This window comes from Cetorhinus maximus, chromosome 5 (assembly GCF_964194155.1).
Source record: "Cetorhinus maximus chromosome 5, sCetMax3.hap1.1, whole genome shotgun sequence".
In the NCBI taxonomy this organism is placed as follows: domain Eukaryota; kingdom Metazoa; phylum Chordata; class Chondrichthyes; order Lamniformes; family Cetorhinidae; genus Cetorhinus; species Cetorhinus maximus.
Window position 1 is genome coordinate 160,576,266 of NC_135883.1, and position 19,082 is coordinate 160,595,347.

Sequence of the window (19,082 nt, forward strand, 5' to 3'; positions counted from 1 at the left end):
CTCTGGGGTAGAGAATTCCAGGGTACACCACCCTCTGCGTGAAGAAATTCCACCTCGTCTCAGTCTTAAATGGCCGACCTGCAACCCTAAGATTATGTCCCCTTATTTTAGACTCACCAGCCAGGGGAAACTTCTTATCTACATCCATCCTGTCATGCCCTGTAAGAATTTTGTAGGTTTCAATGAAGCCACCCCTCATTTTTTGAAACTCTATAGAATACAGACCCAGATCCACAATCTACCTTGATAAAACAATCCCACCATCCCAGGGATTAATCTGGTTAACCTCCAGTGCAGTTGCTCTATGGCAAGTATATCCCTTTTTAGATAAGGAGACTAAAACTGTACACAATACTGCAGGTGCGGTCTCACCAAGACTCTATATAACTGCAGCAAGACATCTTTACTCCATTACTCAAACCCCCCTTGCGATGAAGGCCAACATACCATTTACCTTCCTAATTGTTTGCTGCAGCTGCCTGCTAGCTTTTAGTGACTCATGAACAAGGACACCCAGGTCCCTTTGGACACCTGCACTCCCCAACCTCTCACCATTTAAGAAATATTCTGCCTTTCTGTATTTTCTACCAAAGTGAATAACTTCACACTTATTCACATTATATTGCATCTGCCATGTTCTAGCCCATTCACTTAGCTTGTCCAAGTCCTCCGGAAGCCTTTTCTCACAATTTATCTTCCCACCCAGTTTGGAGTCATCAGCAAATTGGGAAATATTCCATTTGTCCCCACATCCAAATCACTTATACAGATTGTGAACAGCTGTGGCCACAGCACTGATCCTTGTGATACCCCATTAGTAACAGTCTGTCATCCTGAGAATGAATGTTTATTCCTGCTCTCTGCTTTCTGTCTGTTAACCAATTCTCAATGCCTAGTATATATAGTGGTATATTACCCCCAATCCCATGGGCGCTAATTTTATTTACTAACCTCCTGTGCGTGACCTTATCAAAAGCCTTCTGAAAATCCAAATACACCACATCCACGGGTTCTCCTATATCTATGCTACAAGTAATATCTTCAAAAATCTCCAAATAGTTCATCAAACATGATTTTCCTTTCATAAATCCATGTTGACCCTGCCCAATTTTACCATTCTTTTCTAAATGTCCAGTTATCATATCCTTCATAATAAATTCTAACATTTTCCCTACCACTGACGTCAAACTAACAGGCCTATAGTTCACCATTCTCCCCCTTCCTCCCTTCTGAAATATTGGGGTTACATTTGCTACTTTCCAGTCCACAGGGGCCTTTCTAGAATCTTTAGAATTTGGAAAGATAACCACCAATGCATCCAATATCTCTCTAGCCACCTCCTTCAACACTCTGGGATGAAGCTCATCTGGTCCAGGGGATTTATCAACAAATTCTCCTGTCCCCACCTGTAATGGGCCTGCAATTGTCCCAGGTAGTCTTTTCCTTTTCACACACCTAAAGAAGTCTTTACGTCCCTCGCTAGCTTGCATTCATATTCTCTTTTTCCTTTCTTAATCAGTTTCTTGGTCCTCCTTTTCTGGGTTCTAAATTGCTCCCAATGCTACCATGCAAGATGAAAATTGATAGAATTTTGGGACACACGAATATGGGGATAGAACGGGAAAGTGGAGTCGAGGTAGAAGATCAGCTATGAGCTGACTGAATGGCCGAGCAGGCTCGAGGAGCTCTATATCCTATTCCTGCTCCTATTTTCTGTATTCTTCTATTCTGACATCCCCAGTAGCCTTCCAGTAAATCTTAATTGCACTCTCCCCAAGGCCTCGAAATTGTTTCTAAAATGCGGTGCCCTGAAATGGACATATACTCAAGCTAAGGCTAAGTTATTACATAGAATGTGCCACAGACACAGTTCATTTGGTCAATCATCCCTGCTGGTGTTTATGCTCCCACATTAACCTCCTCCCACCCTAACTCAATTGACCCTATCAATATACCTTGGAGGTTCTGTGATTGGGCAGCACTTGCTGAACAACCCTGAGTGTGTTAATAGCTATATTAATGACCAATTTAAGAGAGGAGATGGTGGCATTGTGGTAATCCAGAGAGCCAGGCTAATACTCTGAGGACATGTGTTCAAATGCCACCACGGCAGCTGGTGGAATTTCAATTCAATTAATTTAAAACAAAATCTGGAATTGAAACCTAGTCTCAGTTATGGTTAAGATGGGCAGAATTTTACACTGATCGAGCGGGCACACGCCCGACCTGCTCAGACGTGAAGTCACGCGAGATGACATTGGGCAAGCATCCCAACGTCATCCCACGCTCGCGCGATATTTTGGTTGGAAGCGCGCCCACCGACAATTAAGGGGGAAATTAAGCCCATCAATGAAGCATTTGACTCCGATTTTTTGTGATCCGTCCAACCCTATGGTTGGCGGACGGGCGAATCAGCACTTTGCATTTTTCATGAAACCTCATCCAAAGGCGGGATGAGGTTTCCGTTATTAAATAAAATAAAAATAAAAATCTATGGAAGGACAGCGTTTTTATTATCCATATGTTCAGGTGCCTGATTGTGATGCTTGGACATCTTCTTCCTGATTTTCGAAACTTTATTTCATGGTTTCTGGGTCTGCAGCTCCCTGAGGCAGCTCTCTGCCTTCAGGGAGTTTTTTCTCAGGGCTCATCCGCGGAAACGTCACCGCCCACCATCCTCCCGTCCCAACCCGGCAGTGCTGAACATTTCAGCGTGCGTTTCACGCTGGTTTGCCGTTAATTGGACAGCCAGCGTGAAATCGCGGTCGGGGGCCGATCGCGGTCGGTGGTCAGTTTCCCGACCGCTCCCAGGCCCGCTGGTCGCACCTGCCCGCTGAGCTGAAAATTCAGGCCCATGAAAATATCAAGGATTGTTGTAAAAACTCATCAGGTTCACAAATGTCCTTCAGGGAAGGAAATCTGCTGAACTCAGTTGGCCTGGCCTACAAGTGACTCCAGACTAACAGCAAACTGGTTGACTCTTAACTGCCCTCTGAAATGGCCTAGCAAGTCACTCAGTTCATGGGCAATCAGGGATGGGTAACAAATGCTGGCCTTGCCAGCGATGTCCACATCCCATCAAATAATTTAAAAAAAACAGTGGGCTTGTAACATGGCTCATTTATGTTCGCTGGAAGCAACATATATTTATACCATTCTCTGCAAACAAAAGGAATGTGCTCAAGCCTTGTGACTTTTTTGAATTACCCAGGAGCTTTGGGGTGTCTGTAGTTCCCCATTGCTTTCTCCATGGCAACGTCTCAGCCAATAATTGACTTGCCAACCAATCAGCACCTTTTTCTCTTGTGGTATAAATTATTGTGATTGTTTGAAATTTGGCATTCTTTCATTTGTCCTGATGAGTGGAAGACAAAGAGCCTCAGCAACATGTCTCTCTTTTCAGGAACATACCTTTCTATTTCTTCCTCACTCATTTACATATCTAGCTTCCCCTTAAAGGCTCCTATGCATAGATGAAGGAAGGCTGACTATAACTTCCTTGTTTTTTTACTCAATACCTCTAAAGCCAGAGACACTAGCATCTTTCATCTCTCCAAATCCTTGATGCATTCAGATGAGAGCTGCTGTCTCCTCTGTGCATGCAAAGTGTGCAGCCAACATATGATGTGATACTGGAGTAAAAATACTTCCTTCGTTCTACTTGTTAAACAATGAATAAAGGGTGAGTTACCTTGGACGAATAGATAGCTTTTCTATTCGGAGATTCCCGAAGGAGGGATACATTGAATTGTGTTGGGATGTCACTGGCTGATGGGATCTTGTACATTCCTGGTCCCCGGGTGTACAGGACACCTTCTGGTGAATAGCGCAGTTCCTCCATAGCAAAGTAACCAAGGCCCTGCATGAAGGCTCCTTCCACCTGAGCAATAGAGAGAGAGAGAGAGTCACTAAATTAGTCTCCTTGCAAACACTGACATTAACCCCATCCACCCTCCCTTTCATCTTTCAAAATATATGTTAAACCCTTTGCCCTATCTGGTGGATGTAAGAGATCCTGTGCCACTATTTTGAAGAAGAGCAAGGGAGTTCCCTTTGGTGTCCTGAGCTAATAATTATCTCTCAACCAACATTACTATTATCTGCTCATTATCATATTGCTCTTTGTGGGAGCTTGCTGTGCAAAAATTGGCTGCTGTGTTTCCTACATTACCAACAGTAACCATACTTCAAAAAGCATTGGCTGCGACATGATTTGGGACATCCTGATCTCATGAGAGTGCTCCAGGAATGCAAGTCAGTCATTCTTTCTTTCTGTCCATCTTTTGTTTTTCTTCTTTCCCCACTGCCCCTGTCACAGGCTCAGGGATAACATTCCTCACGATGCCAAGGTACCTCACCTGCCCAATGTCCACCGCAGGGTTCAGGCTAAGCCCCACGTCCATGACGATGTCAGTGCGAAGGTTCTGAAATCAAGGATATTCAGGAGTGAAGACCTGTGCTTCGAATGTGACACTAAAACCACCTGGACCCACACTCCTTTACACAGAGATATAAGGCTGGGCTTTATGGCTCCCCGCTGGTGTGATTGAAAGTGGGATGGGGTGGAGGGGGGGTTGTGGGGGGCTCATAAAATGCAGTGCATGGCCTTCCCACTGCCTTCCCACCCATCCCTGACCTCCCATTTTACGGAGGGCAACGGAGATGTCAGGCAACCTGATTGCCCTTATGCCTATTACATGACCAACTGAGAGCCTCATTCAACCTCCATCGCTATTTTACCCATGGTAGGCCCACGCCAGGTGAGTAGCCTGGCAGCTTTTACTGTATAGGCTGGTGCTGGGCAAGGGGGCAGAGGGGGGCCTGCTTTGGAGGTCCCTCTGTGCCCATTGGAGGCACTCCCCCCAGGTATAACCCCTCTTTAACCCTCCCCCTGGCCCCTCAAATTCTGCTCCCCAACCCCCTCACCGGGGTCCATCAGCCAGGCCCTGCCGATATCTGGGCTTACCTTGAATTCTGGTTCCATAACCTGCACTTCTTCAGGGAACGCCTGCAGTCCCAGCGGTGACAACCACTGGGCACAAACAATTGGATTGGCTGGGAGCTCTCTAAGGCAGAACTTCCTAACCAGATGGAGGCGCAAGTCTCACCCTGAGTCAATTAACACTGCTGCCAGTGTAAAATGGCTGCGGGACAGATGTCTTATTGGTGGGTGGGCTCCCGACTGACATTTCAGTTGAGCGTCGGGGAAAATGGCTCCCTGAAAATCCAGCCCAGAGAGTAGATTGATGTCAAGGCCCGTCACTCACAGCTAAAGAAACATTAATCAGCATCAGTCACATCATTTACAAATCCCGCAACAGTGAACAGGTTAATTTAAATAACACAGAGCGCCTAACTCAACAGCCCCAATCCACACATTGTTTCTTGAAGTGTTTACCACACACTAGGTAAGCATTGTTTTTTTATAATTCTTTTTTGGGATCTGGCATCAATGGGTACACCAGAATTTATTGCCCATCTCTAATTGCTCTTGAGAAGGTGGTGGTGAGCTGCCTTCTTAAACTGCTGCAGTCCCTGTGGTGTAGGTACACCCACAGTGCTGCTAGGGAGGGAGTTCCAGGGACAGTGAAGGAACGGTGATATATTTCCAAATCAGGGTGGTGAGTGGCTTGGAGGGGAACTTCCAGGTGGTGGTGTTCCCATCTATCTGCTGCCCTGGTCCTTCTAGATGGTAGTGTTCGGGGTTTGGAAGGTTCTGTCTAAGGAGCCGTGGTGAGTTGCTGAAGTACTTTAATTTTGTTTGGTGCAGCTCCTTGCCCTGTTCACTGGCCAGGTGTGCAGTTGTGCGCATATGATTGAAATTCACTTCAAGTACATTTGACAGTTGCTCTAATATTAAGTAACTATATGGTAAGGTATAAGCTGTATCTCATTAGGTAGAACATTTGCCTCTGAATCAGGAGGTTGTGGGTTCAAGTCCCATACCAGGGACTTGAGCACAAAATCTAGGCAGACACTCCAGTGCAGTACTGAGGGAAGGCTGCAATGTCAGAGGTGTCCTCTTTCAGATAGCATGTTAAAGTGAGGCCCTGCCTGCCCTCTCGGGTGAATGTGAAAGATCCCACAGTACTCTTCTGAAGAAGAGAGATGGAGCTATTTCCAGTGCTAGTTCAATAATTATCTCTCAATTGACATTACAAAAACAGATTATCTGGTCATTCTTACCTTGCTGTTTGTGGGAACTTGCTGTGCCCATACTGACTGCCACATTTCTTATATTAGAAGAATGACAATGCTTCAAAAAATGTACTTCATTGACAAAAGTACATTGAGATGTCTGATACGAACATACGAAATTGGAGCAGAAGTAGGCCATTAGGCCTCTTAAGCCTGCTTCGCCATTCAATAAGATCATGGCTGATCTGTTTGTGTTTCAAATTCCACATTCCCATCTATCTCTGATGGTTGTGAATGGCATCATATAAATGCAAGCCTCTGTTTCTTTCTTTTCCACAGGTCATGGTGAATTTACCCACACCATTACCCACAATATGCTGGTCTCTCATTTTCTACCCTCTGTGAACTTGAGGTCATCCAACTTGCACCAAGTGCCATTCACCTATCACCGTTGTACTCGCTGACCTTTATTGACTCCTGGTTAACTGATTTTAAAATTCTCATCACTGTTTTCAAACCCCACCATGGCCTCATCCCTCCCTATCCCTGTAATCTTCCCCCAGCCCCATAATCCTCAGAGATATCTGCGCTCGTGCACTTCGGGCCTTTTGCGCATCCTCAATTTTCATTGTTCCACCATTGTTGGTCCTGCCTTCAGCTGTCAAGGCCCCAAACCCCAGAACTTCCTCCCTAAACATCTCCACCTATCTATCTTTCTTAAAAACACTCCTTAAAGCCTACCACTTTGACAAAACCTTTGGGGGGCTTGCCGTCAAAGTTTGTTCGGTAATGCTCCGTGGTAGTGCCTTGGGACATTTTACTATGTTAAAGGTGCTATATAAATTCAAATTTTTGTTGTTGGGTCCTTACCTTGTGATCCCCAGTGAGGCAGTCAATTTCAACCTCAGAGCAACCCACACCATAGCTATAATAATTGAAAGCTCTTCCTTCGTTCTTCTCCGGGTCATAGTTCAGGTCAGGAATCCTGTTTGAGAAACACCAACTTGTGTCAGTACCTTCCCAAATCATGACCCTTTGCAACAATGAACTCTTAGCCAAGCCCAGCAGAACCACTCACACACTTTATTAAAACATGACTTCTCATCACCCGATCAATCAGAGGCTTGGAATCCCGCGGTGAGTAAATCACGTCCTGGCTCCCCAAAGCCTGTCCACCATCTACAAGGCCCAAGTGGAATACTCTCCACTTGCCTACAGAGATTTAGTGCAGGTGCCACCTCTGTCAAACACTGGAGCATTCATAGAATGATACAGCAAAGATTCGGCTCATTGGCCAGGGTTTCCTGGCCCCGGTGAGGCAGGCCATTCAAACTCCCATTCACCTCGGCGGGACCGGAAGGTCCCACTGGTGGGAGGGGCTGGAAAATCCCGGCCATTGTGCCTGTGCCGGCTCTCTGAGAGATTTCTCAACCTTAATGCTACTTGCCTGCACTTTCCCCATCCTCCTGCAAAAACACTTTTCCTCTTCGATTTGCTTTTCAAACTTCAGTGAATCAGCCTGCTGCTTCCGCCATCTTTCCAGCTGCAGTGCACTCAGATCACACCAACTCGCTGTGTAAAAAAGCTCCCCCCTCTTGCCAGTTACATTGAATCTGTGTCGCCTGCTTACCCACCACTTTCTCAAGGGCAATTAAGGATGGGCAATACTGGCCTGGCCAGCGACGCCCATGTCCCGTGAAAGAATAAAAGAAACCCTCCTGCCAGTGGAAACAGTTTCTTCCTATCCACTCCATCAAAACTCTTCATAACATTGAACACTTCTATCAAATCTCCTTGTGACCTTCCTTGTTCGAAGTGTACAATTCCAACTTCACTAGTGTGTCCACATAACAGAATCTCCTCTTCACCGGTACTATTCTAGTAAATCTCCTCTCTCCAAGGTCTCGTCATCCCTCCCAAAGTCTGTAGCCCTAAATTTGATACAATCCTCCAGCTGGGCCCAACCCATCATTTATAGAGATTTAGCATTCTAGTTTTTATATTCTGTGCCTCTATGCATGCAGTCGAGGATCTTGTGTACTTTTAAAAAAAGTCTTATATGAACATACGAAATAGGGCCATTCGGCCCCTCGAGCCTGCTCTGCCATTCAATAAGGTCAAGGCTGATCTGCTTGTGTTTTGAGTGCCACGTTTCCATCTGCCCCTGATAACCTTTGATTCCCTTACCTAACAGGAATCTATCTACCTCTGCCTTAAAAATATTCAATGACCCCACCTCCACCATCTTCTGAAGCAGAGAGTTCCAAAGTTGCACAACCCTCTGAGAGAAAAAAATTCTCCTCATCTCTGTCCTAAAAGGGTGACCCCTAATTATAAAACAGTGCCCCCTAGTTCTGGACTCACCCACAAGAGGAAACATCCTTTCCACGTCCACCTTGTCAAGGCCGTTCAGGATCTTGTATGCTTCAATCAAGTCACCCCTCACTCTTCTAAACTCCAGTGGAAATAAGCCCGGTCTGTCCAACCTTTCCTCATAAGACAACCTACTCATTCCCAACCATTCCTGCAAAGATGTGTGTACAGATACCCTCAAGGTCTCTCTCTTCCTGCAACCCCTCTAAAATTGTACCATTTGCTGCTCCTCATTCTATCTCCTAAAATGCTGCAATTTGCACTACTGTATTCTGCATTAAAATTCATCTGCCATACATGTCTGCCCATTTTATAAATTTGTCTATTTCAGGGGCTGGACCAGCTGTAAATCAACAAACTGTAAGCAGACATAGGTATTTACTTGTAGAATCCGGCCGCTGACAGGCTCACTCTGTCCATATAAGCTGCAAAGATCTGGGGGAAGACAACACAGAAACAAATAAGAAAGTTAAGGATCTCTCCCTCAGGTTTAAAGTTCAGGTCGGCCGTATATCTTGCGATGGGTCAGCCTTGTAGGCAATTTGCTGCAGTGTGTTACAGAACTGATGATTTACTTAATGTCATTTCCCCTGGCTGGATACCCTAAAACACAGAGTCACAGTCTCAGGATAAGGGATGGGCCATTTAAGACTGAGGTGAGGAGACATTTCTTCACTCAGAGGGTTATTTGTGAACCTTTGGAATTCTCTGCCCTTCGAACCATGCGTGCTTAGTCGTTGAGTTTATTCAAGGCTGGGATCAATAGATTTTTGGACACTAAGGGAAGTAAGGGATATGGGCATAGGACGGAAAGTGGAGTTGAAGCTGAAAATTGACATGATCTTACTGAATGGTGCAGCAGGCACAAGGGGTCGTAAGGCCTCTCCTTATGTTCTTATGGACCACATGGTTTACCTCAGCCACACCAAATGTTTGTGGGCCTCATGTTAGACACTGTCATGGGTAGAGGTTTGCTTGCAGGGGTCAAGGTGTAACCAGGGGGCATGTCATACCAGGACCTCCTTCCTGGACCTCCGGCATCAGCAGTGGGACATCCTTCAAAGGGGCGATGCACAGAGTACAAAACAATCACGTTCCCCATTTGGTAAAAAAAGGCGGCACATCAAAGAATGGAGCTTCGGGCCTAAAAATAAGTTTACAGTAAACTGAGGCTTCAATGGGAATTGCAAGGTGAAGCCAGGGGCAGGAGTTTTAGGTCAGCGTGCGGGCGGGATCGGCGGGCCAGGGAGCAGCCAGGGAACGAAAGGCCCCCGACCACGATTTCAAGCTGACTGGCTAAATAACGGACAACCAGCGTGAAACGTGCGCTGAAACGCTCAGCGCTGCTGGGGTGGGGGCGGGCACTGACGTAAGCGTGGGCGTGGGCGAGCGCTGAATAAAAGTTCCCCGAAGGCAAAGCGCTGCCTCAGGGAGCTGAAGAATTTAAAACAGTTAAATAAAGATTTTTAAAACACGAAAAAAATGTCCACGCATCAGAATCAGTCACCTGAATATAAACATGATGAAAATTCTGCCCATGTATATATTTTTTAAAAATTTAATATCAGAAACCTCATCCTGCCTTTGGATGAAGTTTCATCAAAAATGTAAAGTCTGCCTGGCAGATTCGCCCGTCCGCCAACCATAAGGTTGGACGGACCACAAAAAATCGAGGACAATTGGAGCTTTAACAACTTCAATTGTCTTCTTAATTGTCGGCGGGCGCACTTCCGACAGTCGTGCGTGCCCACTGACCAAAATATCGTGCGAGTGCGGGATGACGCGGGAGGTTCGCCCAACGCCATCCTGCGCGATTACATGTCTGATCGGGTCGGGTGCACACTCACACGTCGACCTACAAATTCTGCCCCATGTATAACAAAACTATAGAAAACCGTCAGAAATCTAGGATGGGTAATGGGAGGGGTTAAAGAATAGGTTAGAATCGCTAAAAGAGATGACGAAGAAAAAGTCTCTCAGATAAGAGTACAGGAAAAACCAAGGGGCAGTAAGGAAAAATTGTGGAAAATTCCTCTACAACCTGCTCAAACAATCAAAACCAGTGCAGGAGATTACCTGGAGCAAGTGTTACCTGTATAGAGCCTCGCTTCTCCCAACTGCGAAATTCCAAATTATGTCATCGAAGAAACGAGAGGCGTTAATCAGAATGAAAGGCCATTGCACCGAATTATGTTGTACCTACCCATTGCTCCCAGGTCCCCTTTGGATTGGCGAGCTTAAATGGTTCCAGTCTGCTCAGAAGGATCTGGCATGCGTCCTGAAACAAACAGTCATCATTGGGTTGTTAGATGCGCTTGAATCACTATTTGTTTTTGGGGAGGGGCTTCAAGTGCAACCATGTAGCCTGAAGAATTTCGTTTAATAAAGGCAAGAGGTTTTCCAAGGTTGAATTCTTACGTGAATAGCCATTCCATTCAGGTCGGAGCTTACAGAAGCAGCTGTCGGGCTTGTGTTTGGGACAGTGTTGGTGCTTGTCTCAGAGATGTGAATCTTGGAGATTGGAATTCCCAGAGCTTTACTGGCAACCTAAATACAAAGAATATTCAAAAAGGTAATCATTTACTAAAATATTTCAGAGCATAGCAGCTCTAGACCTATTGTAGGCTTTTATGTTTCTCTCTGTTTGTTCTTGGGATGTGGGCATCACTGGTAGACCAGATATTTATTGCCCATCTCCAGTTGCCCTGAGATGGTGTGAGAGATGGACCTTCTTGAACTGATGAGCTAGATACCGATCTTGCATCTCTGATAGCAGTTACCTCTCAGCAACTCACCAAGGCTCCTTTGACAGCACGTTCCAAACCCACTACCTCTCCACCTAGGAAGACAAGGGCAGCAGATAGGTGGGAACACCACCATCTACAAGTTCCCCTCCCAGCCACTCACCACCCTGACTTGGAAATATATCGCCGTTCCTCCACTGTCGCTGAGTCAAAATCCTGGAGCTCCCTTCCCAACAGCACTGTGGATGTTCCTACAGCACAATTAAATAAAAACCGCACTGCAGCGGTTCAAAAGGCAGCTCACCAACACCTTCTCAAGGGCAATTAGGGATGGGCAATAAAATGCTGGCCTAGCCAGTGACGCCCACATCCTGTGAAAAGAACTTAAGAAAAATGTTGTGCTCCCTGGCCTTATTGCTGCTCCCACCATCATGGTTAAATCAGGGATTCCCGCATTTTGGCCCAGCAAGAATGGACAAAGCGTCTAATGTGTCCAAGTCAGGATGGGATGTGTGATCTGGAAGGGAATCTTGAAGGTGTGCCCACCAGATCACTGCCTTGTTGTTCATAGCGGTTATAAGTCGTGAATCTGGGAGGTTCTGCTGGGGGCAATATGTTAGAATCACAGAACAATACAGGACAGAAAGAGGAATTCGGCCCATTGTACACATGCCACCACTTTGAAAGAGCTATTCGTTAGTCCCACTTTCTGTTTACCCTCAAAAATTTTCCCTTTTTAAATATTTATCCAATTCCAGCAATCTTCCAGGCAGTGCATTCCAAATCACAGCAGTTCGCTGAGTGAAAAAAAATACCCTCCTTATCTTGCCTCTAGAACAACCACTAAGTGAATGACTTAAATAACCAATAAATCTATTCTTGCCTCTGTTGATTAGGAGACTGAGGCCCAGATTTTTGCTACCTGTGTCATGAAATTTCATGGTTCACCACAATTGGCTCAGAAAAAAGGCCCCCCATAAGGCTCCCCGGATTGTGGGGGATGGGGTTGTAGGGGGCAGGTGCGGAATGGAGTAAGGTCCAACAACTTTGGAAGGAGAACATCAACGGCCACTGGAGCGAGTGCTGAAGCGGGCTGGTTTCATAGCCCACCTTCGTTCTCTGGGACTTTGCCCCAGTTGTGTTGTAAGGTTTTAGGCCCTATATCCCTTATCCCTCACACCTCCTCATTCCCACCAGTCTCTCATGGCCCTTTATACACCCATACCAGCTCATGCCAACTCAACCAGAAACCAATCTGGACAGACCTCAGGAGCCATGTGGAGATTAAATAAAGTTCTAAAATTCTAATATAAATTTCACCTTATAGGCTGGATAGTAATAAAATGCCCACTTGTGAAAGCCCATTCAAATGTTTGTTAAAAAATCACAAGTGCTAATTTTTCATAAAAACAAACTTCTATTTTCACGCCCCACATCAAAGAAAGCCTCTTTAAGCTGCCAATGAAACTGTGAACTCAGAATCACATGCTGAGATAATTATACATTTTGGAAATCAGCCAAGCATTCATAAAGATCCCTTAGGAAAACGTCAACAAACAACGATTGAAACTGCTAGAATAGTTTTTTTTAAAAATCTCTCACTGGTACACGCAGCATTTTTATTTTTAGAGGGCTGGCTGTTTAGATAACCTCAGGTCAGGACAGTTATACAGACCTTATCTGCTCTTCAAGATTGTTTTTGTCCACTCCTTAAATTTATGACACCCACACCATTGGTGAAAGCCTTTGCAACAGCACTGAGTTCAAATGGTTCTGCTGAGTTCGGTTTTCCGTCATCGGTGAATCATGACCCACCCCCTTTCCTCAACTGTAAACATTTTTCAGGAATGGGGACAGGACGTTTGCATCAGGATCCTGGCCTCCATTTTAGAAGCTCCGTGGAGTCTTCACAACTTCCCAAAAATCCAGGCCACAGTGTTGGCCAAGGCATGGGGAGAATTGCCCTGGTATTAAGGTGTCTCCTTTTTGGAAATGTTAGAGGGGCCAATTTAGGACAGGTCAGTGGGTCGTGTCCAAAGGAAAGGGCCACAAAATGAATACCTTTGGAAATCTGTTAGCATACAAACAATGATAAATGGAAAAATCCCACTGGCCTAACCCTCTTGTTTCATATAATTGGGATGTCCTCTGCATCACAATATATGCACTCGCCACCCAACCCAGTAGCCAGGTAATCTCAAACAAAAACAAAAATAAAAATACCTGGAAAAACTCAGCAAGTCTGAAAGCATCTGCAGAGAGGAACACAGTTAACGTTTCGAGTCCGTATGACTCTTCAACAGAACTAAGGAAAAATAGAAGAGAGGTGAAATATAAGCTGGTTTAAAGGGGGGTGGGGCAAGTAGAGCTGGATAGAGGGCCAGTGATAGGTGGAGATAGCCAAAAGATGTCATAGACAAAAGGCCAAACAGGTGTTGACGGCGATGATATTAGATAAGAAATGTGCTAATAGGTGACATTAAGGGTAGAAAGCAGGACGAGCAAGGTACAGATAGCCCTAGTGGGGGTGGGGTTGGGGGAAGGGATCGAAGTAGGCTAAAAGGTAGAGATAAAACAATGGATCAAAATACATTTAAAAATAATGGAAATAGGTGGGAAAAGAAAAATCTATATAAATTATTGGAAAAAAGAGGGATCGGAAAGGGGATGGGGATGGTGGAGAGAGTTCATGATCTAAAGTTGTTGAACTCAATATTCAGACCGGAAGGCTGTAAAGTGCCTAGTCGGAAGATGAGATGCTGTTCCTCCAGTTTGCGTTGAGCTTCACTGGAACATTGCAGCAGGCCAAGGACGGACACGTGGGCAAGAGAGCAGGGTGGTGTGTTGAAATGGCAAGCGACAGGGAGGTCTGGGTCATGCTTGCGGACAGACCGAAGGTGTTCTGCAAAGCGGTCAGCCAGTCTGCTTTTGGTCTTTCCAATGTAGAGGAAACCGCATTGGGAGCAGCGAATGCAGTACACTAAATTGAGGGAGGTGCAAGGGAAGTGCAAGTATAGTGCTGCTTCACTTGAAAGGAGTGTTTGGGCCCTTGGACGGTGAGGAGAGGCGAAGTAAAGGGGCAGGTGTTGCACCTTCTGCAGTTGCATGAGAAGGTGCCGTGGGAGGAGGTTGAGGTGTAGGGGGTGATGGAGGAGTGGACCAGGCTGTCCTGGAGGGAACGATCCCTGTGGAATGCCGATGGGGGGGGGGAGGGGGGGGGGGTGTGAAGGGAAGATGTGTTTGGTGGTGGCATCATGCTGGAGTTGGCTGAAATGGCGGAGGATGATCCTTTGAATGCGGAGGCTGGTGGGGTGATAAGTGAAGACAAGGGGGACCCTATCATGGTTCTGGGAGGGAGAGCAAGAGGAAGGTGTGAGGGCGGATGCGCGGGAGATGGGCTAGACACGGTTGAGGGCCCTGTCAACCACTGTGGCTGGAAAACCTCAGTTAAGGAAGAAGGAAGACATGTCAGAGGAACTGTTTTTGAAAGTGGCATCATCAGAACAGATGCAACAGAGGCGAAGGAACTGAGAGACTGGGATGGAGTCCTTACAGGAAGCGGGGTGTGAGGAGCTGTAGTTGAGGTAGCTGTGGGAGTCGGTAGGCTTGTAATGAATATTGGTGGACAGTCTATCACCAGAAATTGAGACAGAGAGGTCAAGGAAAGGAAGGGAAGTGTCAGAGATGGACCATGTGAAAATGATGGAGGGGTGGAAATTGGAAGCAAAATTAATAAATTTTTCCAGGTCCAGGCGAGAGCATGAAGCAGCACTGAAGTAATCATCGATGTACCAGAGAACGAGTTGTGGGAGGGCGCCTGAGTAGGACTGAAACAAAGAATGTTCCACATACCTCATAAAGAGACAGGCATAACTGGGGCCCATGCGGGTACCCATAGCCACACCTTTTATTTGGAGGAAGTGAGAGGAGTTTAAGGAGAACAAGTTCAGCCAGACGGAGGACAGTAGTGGTAGATGGGGATTGTTCGGGCCTCTGTTCGACGAAGAAGCGGAGAGCCGTCAGACCATCTCGGTGGGGGATGGAGATGTAGAGGGATTGGACATCCATGGTGAAGAGGAGGTGGTTGGGGACAGGGAACTGGAAATTTTTGATATGATGTAGGGTGTCAGAGGAATTGCGGATGTAGGTGGGAAGGGACTGTACAAGGGGAGAGAGAATGGAGTCAAGATGGCAAGAAATGAGTTCCGTGGGACAGGAACAGGCTGACACGATTGTTCTGCCGGGACAGTCCTGATGGTGGATTTTGGGTAGGAGGTAGAAGCGGGCGGTCCAAGGTTGGGATACTATGAGGTTGGAAGCTGTGGAAAGAAGATCTCCAGAGGAGATGAGGTCAGTAACAGTCCTGGAAACAATGGCTTGATGTTCAGTGGTGGGGTCATGGTCCAGGGGGAGGCAGGAGGAAGTGTCTACGAGTTGACACTCAGCCTCTGCGAGGTAGAGGTCAGTGCGCCAGACAACAAGAGCACCACCCTTGTCAGCAGGTTTGATGACAATGTTGGGGTTGGACCTGAGAGAACGGAGTGCAGCAAGTTCAGAGAGAGACAGGTTAGAGTGGATGAGAGGAGCAGAGAAATTGAGACGACTGATGTCACGCCGACAGTTCTCAATGAAAAGATCAAGAGAAGATAAGAATCTAGGGGGAGGGGTCCAGGTGGAGGGAGAATATTGGAGGTGGGTAAAAGGATCCGTTAAACGGGGAGACGACTCCTGCTCAAAGAAGTGAGCACGGAGACGAAGGCGGCAGAAGAAGAGTTCAGCATCGTGCCGAGCCCGAAATTCATTGAGATGGGGGCATAAGGGTATGAAACTAACTTCTTTGATGAGCACTGAACATGCAGCATCAGAGAGGGGAAGGTCAAGGGGTATGGTGAATACACGGCCGGGGCTGGGATTGGAAGACGGGATCGGGACAGAGGGACAGACAGGGGTGGAGGGTCCTGGATGAGTGTTGGTGTCGATGAGTTGTTGGAGCTTGCGTTCCTTTGCACCTGAAAGGAAGAGACAAAGTTTCTTGTTGAGGCGTCGGATGAGACGAAGAATAAAATGAAACTGGGCCATGCGCAGCTTAGAAATAGGGTGCGTCGGTGCTGCTGGAGGGAGAGGTTGAGTTCATATGGCGGCGCATGGCACTGAGTGTGGACCTCAGGATGCGACGAGAACAGCAGTCCAAGAAACGTTTTATGTCCCGGAGTTACCTGTAATCCTGGGTGGGTTCAAAACATGATGGATAGAACTTCAGTTGAAATCCACGTAGGGTAACTCGGAGACGGAGACAGTCACTGAGGAAGGAAATATGGCTGTGAAAGCGAGTTTTAGTAAACACCTTGTCAAACACCAGGAGAGAAATGGAAAGCAATGAAGGTGAACAAGGCAAAAGAGAGAGGCCAGGTAATCTCCTTGGAGAGACAGAAAAGCAGATAAAAACTCAGGCCAATTAGGATTTGTGAATTTCATTCCATTGCATTGTTTGTTGTAAATGGGGATGAAATATAAATATAAATTAAAGAAAAAACAGCAAATATTCCCTGAATATTGACTCTGGTTTTTATTCTGAGGAGTCTCTGTTACATTCATACCTGCACCATCTTGGTGTGGAGGCCTTGTCCCATCTCAGTCCCACCGTGAGTTAGTAGGACTGAGCCATCAGTGTAAATATGGACCAAAGCTCCTGCCTGAAACAAAGCACAGAAGGATTTTCAATTTGCTGCTAAGGCAATAAGTTACCAAATGGGAAGCACCCTCCCTACACCCAACACACTTTCAGCATCCACCCTATCAATTTCCCTCAGGATCTTATATGTTTTAATAGGATCACCTCTCATTCTTCTAAACTCCAATGGATACAGGGCCAACCTGTCCAACCTTTCCCCATAGGATAACCCCTTCATCCCAGGAATCAGTTGAGTGAACCTTCTCTGAAATGCTTCTAATGCAATTATGTCCTTCTTTAGATAAGGAGATCAAAACTGTACACTGATGTGGTCTCACCAATACCCTATGCAACTGTAGCAAAACATCCCTACCTTTATATTCCATTCCCTTTGCAAGAAATGACAACATTCCATTTGCCTTCCTAATCACTTGCTGTATCTGCATGCTAACCTGCAATTCTTACTGCAAATCATAAACGCCTTTCTACCACTAAGTTCTGCAGTCTCTCTCCATTTAAATAGTATACTGCTTTTCTATTCTTCCTGCCAAAGTGAACAACTTTCCCATATTATATTCTATCTGCTAATTGTTTTTCCCCATTCATTTAACCTATCTATACCCCTTTGCAGACTCTTTACATCCTCTTCACAACTTACTCTCCTACCTATCTTTATGGCATCAGCAAATTTAGCAACTATACATTCGGTCCCTTTGTCCAAGTCATTGAGATAGATTGTAAATAACTGAAGCTTCAGCATTGATCCCTGTGGCACTCCATTCGTTACATCTTGCCGACCTGAAAATGACCCATTGGTGCTTACTATCTGCTTCCTGTTTGCTAACTAATCCTATATCTATGTTACCCGCCTCCACAGTGAGCTCTCATTTTGTGTAGAAATCCTCCTAAATGTCATATAACCTTGAATATTCAGGTCCTAACCTTTGTCATCATGTATCCATGTCTCCACAATAGCTTTCAGGTCATATATATTTATTTCTATTTGAGCTGACAATTCATCCATTTTGTTACAAATGCTATGTGCATTCAGATACAGAGCCTTTAAGTCCTGTCTTCTTACTATTTTTGCAGCCCCTGGCCTTATCTGCTGGTGCACTCTTAAGTTTGTATGCCCTGCCCCTTACTGCCATGCTCTGATCATTATTTCCTTTATTGCTACCTTGCTCTCTTGCCTTGTCCTCTCCCTTTACTTTATCACATCTTCCCTCACTTGATCCTTCTCCTCCACTATTTAGTTTAAAGCCCTCTCTACTGCCCTAGTTATATGACTCATCAGAACTATGGTCCCACCGGTACAGCTCCCATTTCCCCCAATGGTGCCATTGTGCTATGAATCAAAACCCATTTTTCCCACGCCAATCTTTGAGTCAACTTTCTAATCTTATTTTCCCTATGCCAATTTGCTCATGCCCTCGGGTAATAATTCAAAGATTGCCTTTGAGATTCTGCTTTTTAATTTAGCCCCCAGCTGCTTTTTTTTTGTTTGTTCATGAGATGTGGGTGTCATTGGCCTGGCCAGCATTTATTGCCCATCCCTAATTGCCCTTGTTCAGAGAGCATTTAAGAGCCAACCAACTCTGGGTCTGGAATCACATGTAGGCCAGGCCAAGTAAGGACAGCAGATTTCCTTCCCTAAAGGGCATTAGTGAACCAGATGGGTTTTTATAACAATCGACAGTGGTTTCATGGCTATCATTAGACTTTTAATTCCAGATTTTTGTTGAATTCAAATTCCATCATCTGCCGTGGTGGGATTTGAACTTGGGTCCCCAGAGCATTACCCTGGGTCTCTAGATTACTAGTCCAGTGACAATGTGACAATGCCACTATGCCACCACCTCCCTAAGCAGAACTTCTATTCTAGTCCTACCTATGAGCTACAACAACTGAATCCTCCCCCTCTGACTGAAAGTTCCACTCCAGCCCAGGGCAGATGTCCTAAACCCTGGCTGGCAACTTCTGGACTCTTGATCTTGGCTACAGAGAAGTGTGGCCTGAATCTTATGCTTGGCGTGGGAGTGCGATTGGCGGGCACGGAAGCAGATGTGATATCCTGACCGCGATTTCACACTGGCTGGCCAATTAATGGCCAGCGTGAAATGTGCTGAGACTGGCTCAGTGTTGCTGGTGAGGGT

The 19,082-nt window shown here is 45.9% G+C and overlaps 1 protein-coding gene across 1 annotated transcript in view; it reads right to left on the reverse strand.

Annotated features, from left to right (window-relative positions):
• The window catches only part of xdh (xanthine dehydrogenase), a 134,044-nt gene that overhangs the window by 7,028 nt on the left and 107,934 nt on the right, over window positions 1–19,082 (reverse strand). The window contains exons 29-35 of the mRNA XM_078542721.1: window positions 16,853–16,948; window positions 10,930–11,058; window positions 10,715–10,789; window positions 8,894–8,946; window positions 7,009–7,123; window positions 4,359–4,424; window positions 3,692–3,880 (exon numbers count right to left, since the gene is read on the reverse strand). Coding sequence (XP_078398847.1) covers window positions 3,692–3,880; window positions 4,359–4,424; window positions 7,009–7,123; window positions 8,894–8,946; window positions 10,715–10,789; window positions 10,930–11,058; window positions 16,853–16,948 — 723 coding nt within the window. The remainder of the gene's footprint in view (window positions 1–3,691; window positions 3,881–4,358; window positions 4,425–7,008; window positions 7,124–8,893; window positions 8,947–10,714; window positions 10,790–10,929; window positions 11,059–16,852; window positions 16,949–19,082) is intronic.